Source organism: Fistularia commersonii, chromosome 13, assembly GCF_037954325.1.
Source record: "Fistularia commersonii isolate RoL2024-O1a breed Wild chromosome 13, RoL_Fcom_v1.0, whole genome shotgun sequence".
Classification (NCBI taxonomy): Eukaryota; Metazoa; Chordata; class Actinopteri; order Syngnathiformes; family Fistulariidae; genus Fistularia; species Fistularia commersonii.
Genome location: NC_141296.1, coordinates 3,958,526 through 3,968,625, shown reverse-complemented (window position 1 = coordinate 3,968,625; position 10,100 = coordinate 3,958,526). Strand labels below are relative to the sequence as shown.

The window sequence follows — 10,100 nt, the reverse complement described above, 5'->3', positions numbered from 1 at the left end:
CTGAGAAGTATCTCAGGTCCAAGAAGGTTCCTATATAGGTCAGCTGAAAAAAAGCAGCTTTGAGTAACTGTTACATTATCAACATATCTACCAAGATAAAGAAGGGCTTCTTAATATTCTTCTTGTATCCGTCATGTGGAAATATAATTAGTTATTGGTTGAATTGATATTTAATTCTAAAACCATTGGTTACTCCCCAAAGATGCACTATTTCACGACACATGATGAACATCATGATTGATGGACTGGTCAAACTATTTATTCAACAACCACCCAAAAATACCCCATAGTTTGTCAGAAAGCTAGCTAAACAATTTAAACTGTGATGCATCCTGTGAAAAGTATAACTCAGAAGAATTAACCGAAAAAAAATCATGAAATATTCAGTGAAAAAAAAAAAAAATCACTTACTTGATGTGGCATCATGGCTTCCAACAAAATAAAGGGATGTGAATAGAGCACACCAATCCCTTCAAGGAAAGTTCCTGCATTCTCCAACCTGGGATCTCTTTCCCCATGTATATAGGTCATAATGATTGATGGGAGTAAAAATTATTACAATCACTCTAGTATTGAGTGAGACTGCTGGGAAACCAATATTACAGGGCAATTGCCTGAGGCAGAGACCATCTGCTAAAAGAGCTTCGTTTTGCTGCTGACAGGTTCAAATTGTTATTATAAGTACTTAACAAATTCTCTAGAGGAGCCTGCCTGTGTGTGTGTGTATGTGTGTGTGTGTGTGTGTGTGTGTGTGTGTAAGTGTCTCATTCTGAGTTCTCAACACAAGTGGAAAGTTGATTGTATTTGGACCCATGTCACCGAAATAGCCCAGTGTTATCTAACTATTGTTCATGTTTTTGCATTTCCAACAAAAAGATACAAAAAAACATAAACATTTTCAAGACTAAATTACAGATATGTAAACATACTGAGGTTGTGACTGATTGGTCATCAATGCATTGATAAAAAACACCGAGTCCAAGCACTTCTTCCAACCGCCTATTATTTTTGGGGAAATGATTTAGATAAAGTTGGCAGATGGTGGAAAAAAAAAAACAGAAGATATCCTGCTTTAAACCATTTCACTTCAGAGAAAAGCAAGACAGACTGCTATGGGGTTAAGATATGCTAATGATGTTGACTGTTAGCTGTTTTTGGAGACATCATTGATGAGACTTGCTGACAAGTAATTTGGTGAGATCCCATTTGTGTTCAGTTTTCTGTATGCCATTTTTCTGTATGCCCCAATCAACAAACCATTTCAATATGGACGAATACATTTCTGAGCTCGAGCGGATATTTATATTTCCGCTCCAGATAAATGATACCTTGATTGCCGAGAACTCAAACACCAAAACAAAAAAGTTTACCTCTGTAATACCCCCATTTGTTGGTTATTATGATAAAATCACATGATGATAGTTCAAATATGGGACTGTTAGCATCGTCTTCTTCTTCTTTTTCTTCTTCTTCTTCCCCTTCTCCTTTCGGCTTTTCCTGTCAGGGATTCGCCGCAGCGAATCAACCTTCTCCATCTAACCCTAATTTTCTGTATCATCCTCTCTAACACCAACTACCTTCATATCTTCTCTCACTACATCTATAAATCTTCTCTTTGGTCGAGACCTCAAGACCTCCTGCCTGGCAGCTCCAATTCCAGCATCCGTCTACCAATATATTTATTATCCCTCCTTTGTACATGACCCAACCATCTCATTCTGGCTTCTCTGACCTTCTCTCCAAAACTAACAAATCTAACATGTGCTCTTCCTCTGATTGACTCATTCCTGATCCCATCCATCCTGGTCACTGCCAAAGAGAACCTAAACATCTTCATCTCTGCGACCTCTAGCTCTGCCTCCTGTCTTTTCGACATTGTAACTGTTTCTAGTCCATACAGCATCGCTGGTCTCACCACCACCCTTTCTTTTCATCTAGTCTTCTATCTCATAGTACCCCTGACACTCTTCACCTCTTTTGCACACTCACCAAATGTTGACCCCAAGTACCTGAAATCCTGCAACTTCTTGATCTCCACTCCCTGTAGCCTCACCATTCCACTTGAGCTCCTCTCATTCACACACATATATTCTGTCTTGCTGAGACACAGCTTCATTCCCCTCCTTTCCAGAGCATACCCCCACCTCTAGATTTTCCTCTACCTGTTCCCTGCTCTCACTGCAGATCACAATGTCATCTGCAAACATCACGGTCCAAGGAGATTCCTGTCTAACCTCATCTGTCAGCCTGTCCATCACCACTGCAAACAAGAAGGGGTTCAGAGCTGATCCATGATGGAGCCCCACCTCCACCTTGAACTTCTCTGTTACCCCTACCGCACACCGCACCACTGTCTCACAGCAAGCATACATGTCCTGCACCAGTCTACCATACCTCTCTGCCACTCCAGACTTCCTCATACAATACCAGCGCTTCTGTCTTGGCACCCAGTCGTATGCTTTTTCTAGGGGACTGTTGGCAACTGAACAGCTCTTTTAGTATAAGGACTTTTAGTACCTCTAGTACCTTCACTACTAGACTGCCGTGTTCTCACTCAAAAACCTAACTAATCAATGTTTTGTTATTTATTTTGTCCAGCAGTCAAATCTGGTCTATGTATCAGTGGAAATATGTCACAGGTTGAAAAATAATGCAAAACTTTCCTTTAATAGACCTCCTTATTTCTTAACTCTTCTAACCCAAACTGAGTATCTCCTCTTTTTCTGCTATTGCTTTTTAATTCCAACAACATAAGTGTCCCATGAAGCAAAAATAAACACAATTCAGTCAACTCAGCCAAATTTGTCACAGAGAGAAAACTAATAAAGGTTAAGCATGGCGGTACTAATATTACCAACAATATTTACATTTATTAAAGCGCTTTACTTAAAGCAAATTTGACAAGGCATAATCTGAGGAAAGAAACAAAATATGAGTGATGCAGTGTAATAATGCAGTTGCAGGGGGCTTCAACAAATCTTACTCTAGCATTTATTAACAACAGTGGGATAACAATAAAGAAATATTATATCCGTGTTCTTTTTGTGTGGAGACTACAGAAGTTTTCTTTCAAGCCGTACTTTGGTTATGTCTCATGGGGGAGAACATTAAGCTTCTTTTAAAGCATTTCACGACCCTTTCATCCATCAAAAAAAACCAACATTATTAAAGTTAGTTAAACATTATGGAAAAACTTTTGATTTTTCTTGTTTATCTCCATTTTGGGGATTCAATGCTTCATGGATTTTAATGGATTTTAATGGATTTAACGGATTAAGAAACAGAAGGAGGGAAATAAGGGGTGTATGGAGTGGAGAAAAATGGGGGAGGGGAGCATGAAAAAGAACGGGGTAAGAAAAAGACCACACATCTGCAAATGGACAGCATTGTGAGGACTGATGAAAAACCCTGTCCTTGCAGTGTTTATTTTGCATTTCTGCTATGTCTATCCCTGTGTATTCTGTAAGAGGTACACAGGATAAACATGCGGACAAACAGTGAATGAAAGGGGTCATTGTTCCATTCAACATGGTGCTTGACAGAGTCAAGGAGGGTGAAAAGGGACTCAAATTGGTAAAAATTCACAATGGAGACTGTTCCTACTCAAAATTCCATTGTCGTAGGTTACAGCTAATGAGCTTCGCTTGATAACCGATACAATTAGTCACAGCTAGACATCACATGACATGGCATATCTGCCACTCTCACACTCTCGTTCTCATTTGAACTTCATCCCATCACCTGATTAGAAGAGGTTTAAACCTCCCCGAAGTGGAAGTTTGCGAGTATTTAAATTCCACAGGTTTTTCCATGGCAGAACGATTGTGCTTTGTTTTGCAATTGTATTTGCAAAACCAAATTGCTGCTTGTATTGCTGTGTGTGTGAGAGATACTGATGAGGATAGTTGCAAGCCCTTAGCGGAGAAGAAGAAACGTGCCACATCCAAAAAGCAATATGAACTGTAATCTCCTTAGCCTTCACAATTACTACTGCCACTCCACATACGCAAACCAGGCTTTCGCCAGTAATTCGATTTCTCATGTGACATTCGCATTCCCCTATATGCCGGTCCATTGTAACTCACTTTTATTGGTTATTTATTGTCATTAAACTTTTTCCTCATCTAGTTTTTATGTGTTGTGGTTACAGTGTGTGTGTGTGTGTGTGTGTGTGTGTGTGTGTGTCCTGTCCTTGCTCTCTGCCTGCCAGCCATTCTGTTCTGATGGAACAGGTGCAGATGAATATGAAACAGATCGGCTGAGCTTCAAGGGGCCCGGCCCTTTGTATGCATGCTCATGTCAGAAGAATCATGTAAAAGCAACATGGCTTCAAATCTACCTTCTTTTTAATGTCATGCACAATGCAAAACAATTAGGTTTCAACTCTGCAGGTCAAATTTGTCCTCTTTGGAATATATAGAGTGGCCTATTCTCCCCACCTGATTTATTCATTTTTTTCATTCATTATCTACAATACACTGCTGTGAGGTGGCAGGGCGAACCACAGGGCCACTGCAGTGACCTTTATCTATCTATCTATCTATCTATCTATCTATCTATCTATCTATCTATCTATCTATCTATCTATCTATCTATCTATCTATCTATCTATCTATCTATCTGTCTGTCTATCTGTCTGTCTGTCTGTCTGTCTGTCTGTCTGTTATTATAATTATAATTGTTATTATCATTATTATTATTATTATTGCTGTTGTTGTTGTTGTTGTTAATAACATTGTTATTGTTGTTGTTGTTGTTGTTACTAATAACATTATTATTATTATTATTGTTAATAATGTTATTATCATTATTATTATTTTCATTATTGTTATTGTAATGTGCAGCATATTGTCTTCCTTCTCTTTTTGCCTACATCCAAGGTGAAGAATCCCAATTTTGTTATATTCTGCAACAATACTAAAGGATATTCTATTCTATTCTATTCTATTCTATTCTATCTGCCCGGTATGGTGTCATATACTTGTCAATGTGGTTAAATAGCTTATTCTATTCAAATGAAACGAGTAAGAAACTTTAAATGACATTTTTCAATCATATAACGATCCAAAACAAGATTTTGCATATGCCTTCCATTCTGACCGCTGATCACTCGTCACCCCAGTGTGAGAAATTCCCCGCATTGGCTCGAAAACGAATCTCAATTAACTTACTTTCAATGTCACATATGACAGATATGCGTAAAATAAAAAAAAATAAAATAAAAAAAAGAGGGAAGTGCGTTCCTCTGTGACTTCACATACCCCATCCAGTGATGAGCCTCCTGCGCCCCCTTTTTTCCTCCCTCTCTCTCTATATATATATTTATTACCACATTATTTCCCTGTGCTGTACCAAGGACGAAGATTTGAAGCGATGCTCTGTAGTGTTGTGCCCTCAGTTAATCCAACCTTTCGCCAATTTCGGATCGATAACGCCGCGAGCAACCCTCGGGTGAAACATCTAACTGATAACTATCGACCCATGACTGAATAATAGGCCGAGCAACTGGTTGGGCAAGGCGGTGTTAGAGGGTGGGAGGGGCGGGTGGGGTGTCAGCGGTGGTGGTGGTGGTGGTGGATCAGGCGTGTCCTTCCCCCCGCGTCCTGCGCGCACATTTACGCCAAACGCGTCCATGTTTCACTGCGCACCCTGGCGCACTAGAAGACCTGTGCGTGATCGCAGCTGAACTTCGCGACCCCTATTCCCTCACAGTTTTTTTTTTTTTTGGATACCTTTTTATCCTTGCACAGGACGCTCTGCAGGACTGTTTGGATTTCACCTTTTTTTTTTTTTTGCGTTTCTTCATCGGACTCTATCCGTGTTCTCTTATACCACATGGATTTTATCGGACTGGTTTTAACTCTGTATCCCATCCAGTGAAATATGCAGAGTGGGCGCTGATCCGGAGCTTCTCCACATTGCGTCTTCGACGGGCTGGAGAGGACAGAGCCGGGGACGCTGAGGAATGCGGAGCCGGGATTTAGTTGTTTCCAGCTCACTTGCGGCGACCACCGAAGTAAGCAATCCTCTCTAATTCCAAGCATGTGTTTTGTTAAACATAGAAAGCCAAAACACGAAGTCCCGATGGATTATTGGGTTCACAGTGACCCAGTGCATCCAGTGTATACGATTAGTTTAGTGGCAGTGGACTGGGTTTTTCTACACCCCCCCCCCCAAAAAAAAAAAAAAAAAAAATATATATATATATATATATATATATATATATATATATATATATATGTATACACCAAATGCTTTGGTGATTACTCTCATTTGGTGTACCTCACAAGAGAAAAAGGAAGAAAAAAGTGTGTCAACAACATTTCAATTTCAATTCAGTCTCTGACTTTTAGACATAAAAATCAATTTATATACATGCTTCACTGTCAGTTGCTGTACAGCAGATGGATCTCTATGAGGATTTTTTTTTTATTCATTCATATCCAGGTGCAGTTGAAAGACTCACTTGTCTCAAAAAACAAATAATTATAATAATTTATACTTTATTAATCCCTCGTGGGGAAATTAGTTCTCTGCAATTAACCCATCATGGATGAAACATGAGCAGTAGGCTGCAATCCCTCAGCGCCAGGGGAGCAGTCAGGGGTTTAGCATCTTTACAAAAAAATTAAAAAGAAAAATTAAAATAAAAATAAAAACTATAAAAATGAATAAATAAATAAATAAATAAATAACAAAAAAAATGTGTATCAAGAGTTGCAGACTCTAATCTTTAATAGAAATACCAATTTAGATGAAGTTGCCAAGACAGCTACCTGAAGTACGCCAATAAATCCTTGATTCAAGGTTGTTGAAAATCTGTCAAGTCATTTGTTCATGCAATAAGTTGGAAACAAATGCTGCCCTGATGCTCAGCAGCCTGTTCCAGAATGTAGGCTGTATTCACAAGCCACTGATCATAGAGCCAAATCTGTTTTTTTCTTCTGTCATATGGGACTAAAGGGTATTTGAACAGCACAAATCCCATGCAATCTGATAATTTTTAATTTCTGAAACTAAAGTTGGTGAGAACAATGGTGAAGGCGTGATCAATGACAAATTGATGTTTTGCTCTTGGCACATGTGGGATAGTAGCGAGCACTTTCCAGAGCATATTAAAATCAAATACTAGCCGCATCTTGGCAGGGTGGAAAGTGCTAGACCGATCAGTCAGATTTGCTCAAAAATGATGATATAAAAACAGAGCGCTTGAATTGTGTTAATGTCGTCAAAAAACAGAAAAAGAGATTTCTTTAGAGAAAAGAAGGGCAACTTTAAAGAGAAAACTGATGAAAGTTTAGAAATTTCATATTAGTGTCTGTTTTCCACAATATGGCAACCTTGAGCTTGCTCTCATAGATGATAATACATAATGCAAGTAGAATAGTCGCATAAAGTCAGTTTCTCATGTAATCACATAAAAATGGCCCCTACTTCCCCTTTCCTCCATGTAATTCAAAGGTTTTACAGAATTTCCTGACTGTATATAACACATTCTGAATCCATGTTTTTTCTGTTTGTTTGTTTTTCATAACAGCAGCTGATCCACATAGCCTGCAGGCCTACGGGACACCATGCTGAGGCAGATCTTCCTCAACTCCACAAACACCCAAGACTTCGACTTTGTCCTCATGGCCCAGTCATCCACAAATGCCCCCGCCTCCGTGAACGTCTCCCACGGTGGCTTGGTGAGCGTGGCTGCGGTCCTGAGACCCACGACTGGGCGGGGAGGTGGAGGTTTGCGAGAAGGCGAGCTCCACAAGCCAGATCTCATCACCTATATAGTTATGTGCCTCCTGCTCTTTCTGTTGGTGCTGCTCATCGTGTTCTTCATCAACTGCCAGCTACGGAATTCTTTCTTTGCCTCCATGCCATATGACAGGTCGCTGCGAGAGGCCCGGACATCCTATAAGTAGGCCCATAACATTCTGGGTCTATGCGACGGGGGTTTATACTCACCGACCCCCCCCTAAACTGCTGCTGCATGTACTGTTCACATCAAGTGGTTGCCTTTATGATTTCTCTCGGATCCATAGAATGGGCTCTTGCCGTGATTCTCCAAAAAACAAAAGACAAAAAAAAAAAAAAAAAGACTTTACATGGCTGGTCAGGTCTTAGATTATATCAAACCTTCTCTAATAGTTTTCCCCATTAGCCACATCAGAGAAAGGTAGCACAACCCATGGGATGCAACAAAAACTGTGGAATACATAATCAGCTTAATGACTCGCTTATTTTTTTGGCAATTAATAGCTGAAATGCGAAACCATCATGCAGAGTGCAATTGGGAAATAAGCTGCAAACCTCCTCACAGTATAAGCAAAGCTTTTGGCAAATTTATCTATTTGCTCACAAATTTACCCAGGCCTCTGCTGAAGAACGGGACTACAGTAGTTTGTATATAAAATATTTTGTATAACTGTGACTGATATTTTGTTGTCTTGTGAAATTATTCAAACAACTATATAATTTTCATTATTTTGTCAACTGTAAACATCACAATTAAAAGGCCAAGTGCTGGCCCTCATTATGACAAAGGTGTTTAAGTACTCTGAATTCAAAGTCCTTTCAACAGTCCACATGCTTATGAATGGTGAACCATGAAGATTGTGCTGGTGCAGCTGCTGACGAGAAGGGTCTACTTTTAATCATTTCTCTTGCGTACAAGTCTCTATGAGAGCCAAAGGGCTGCCAGTCTTATTGTGCACTCTGACATCTAATTAACCTTTCCCTTGCAATTTGTAGCACCAATATCCTGCTGAATGAGGACTTGAGGCGAAAATATGACATGTTGTGCACGATAAACTAAAACTGTTGTCACTCTCAGCACCACCGATAATGTGCAAATCCCCTTCGGTCTTGTTGTTGGAAACATCCTTCACATACCAGGACAGATAGATGAGCATATCTGTGTAATCCTGTTCCTGTGTGACTGTGAATGTTTGTGTCTGCATGTATGAGCTCACAGATTTTGAAAGGTGTATACATATTTCTCCCGGGCTGTAACAAAGATACTGTGAAAAAACAGTGGCACGGGACTGAGTTACTTTCAGTAAAGCATGAATTTGATGTTTAAAATTTGATGAGTAAAATACATTGAAGAGTTAAGCACAGTGATAGCTATCAGTATCATGAAACTAGAAAATATATAAACAAAAAGACGGGTGGCAACGTCTGACGGTTGGACTCATAAGGACCTACAACCAATTGTAATTGTTGCGCTGTTAAAAGTTATTTCTATTTACTATTATGTGATTTTTCAAAATAATTGATCGCCGTATTTTAAAGTAGTGCAAACTTTTCTTCGGTCAACTCTTTGTTGGAGTATTTACTTTTATTTTGATCGAGCTGCTTGTTTGGAAGTTCCCAACCAGTGCCTGCAGTTTATATTTTGACCACTTGATGGGGCCCAAAGTGTGATTTTGTACATCATGTCATCGTTTTTTTTCCAGACCCAGAAATTGAGCCAGGGGAGAAGTACAGTATCAGGTGAATTGGATTTTCTTCTGGAGCCTTTTGGCTAAATGATTGAAAAAGACAGAGTCATTATTGGTGCACAGCAAAAGTCTGACATCCAGTGCTGACCTGTAAAAACTAATTACACAATTTCCAATGTTGACTACGTGTCTGCATGGAGGTGAGATTGCTTAACCCAAAATTAAGCATGGACTGCGTACAGGATTTGTAGCTTTTGCAGTTTTACATTCAATGAATGTGTTCAGTGAAGTGTATGATGATACATTTTCAAGAATCAAGATTTTTAATTGTCATTGTGCAGGCACAGTGAAATTTTAGCAATGAGAGGTCCAAGCTCAGAGTTTGAACAGGGTAAAAATAAAACTAAATAGAAAAACAAGTTATATACATAGTGTGCAGTTACATACACTGCTAAAGAAAATAAAGGGAACACTAAAATAACACATCCTAGATTTGAATGAATGAAATATTCTGGTTAAATACTTTGTTCTTTTCATAGTTGAATGTGCTGACATAAAAATCACACACAGATTATCATTATTAACCCATGGAGGTCTTGACTTGGAGTCACACTCCCAATTAAAATGGAAAAATACACTACTGGCTGACCCAATGTTGATGTA

General features: G+C 39.2%; 1 protein-coding gene across 2 annotated transcripts; it reads left to right on the top strand.

Annotated features, from left to right (window-relative positions):
* Window positions 1-5,588: 5,588 nt before the first annotated feature.
* Window positions 5,589-8,503, top strand: smim32 (small integral membrane protein 32). Of its 2 annotated transcripts, none has more exons than XM_086158556.1 (2): window positions 5,589-6,016; window positions 7,541-8,503. In XM_086158556.1, the coding sequence occupies exon 2, from the start codon at window positions 7,575-7,577 to the stop codon at window positions 7,914-7,916; it is 342 nt and encodes a 113-aa protein (XP_086014682.1). In that variant the 5' UTR covers window positions 5,589-6,016; window positions 7,541-7,574; the 3' UTR covers window positions 7,917-8,503. The 2 variants fall into 2 exon arrangements, with proteins under 2 accessions (XP_086014682.1, XP_086014681.1); XM_086158555.1 differs by having other exon boundaries at window positions 7,538-8,503.
* The last annotated feature ends 1,597 nt before the right edge of the window (window positions 8,504-10,100 follow it).

What these genes read in the sequence shown, in the direction of transcription:
- smim32 (XM_086158556.1), top strand. Translation starts at nt 7,575, where the DNA reads ATGCTGAGGCAGATCTTCCTCAACTCCACAAACACCCAAGACTTCGAC.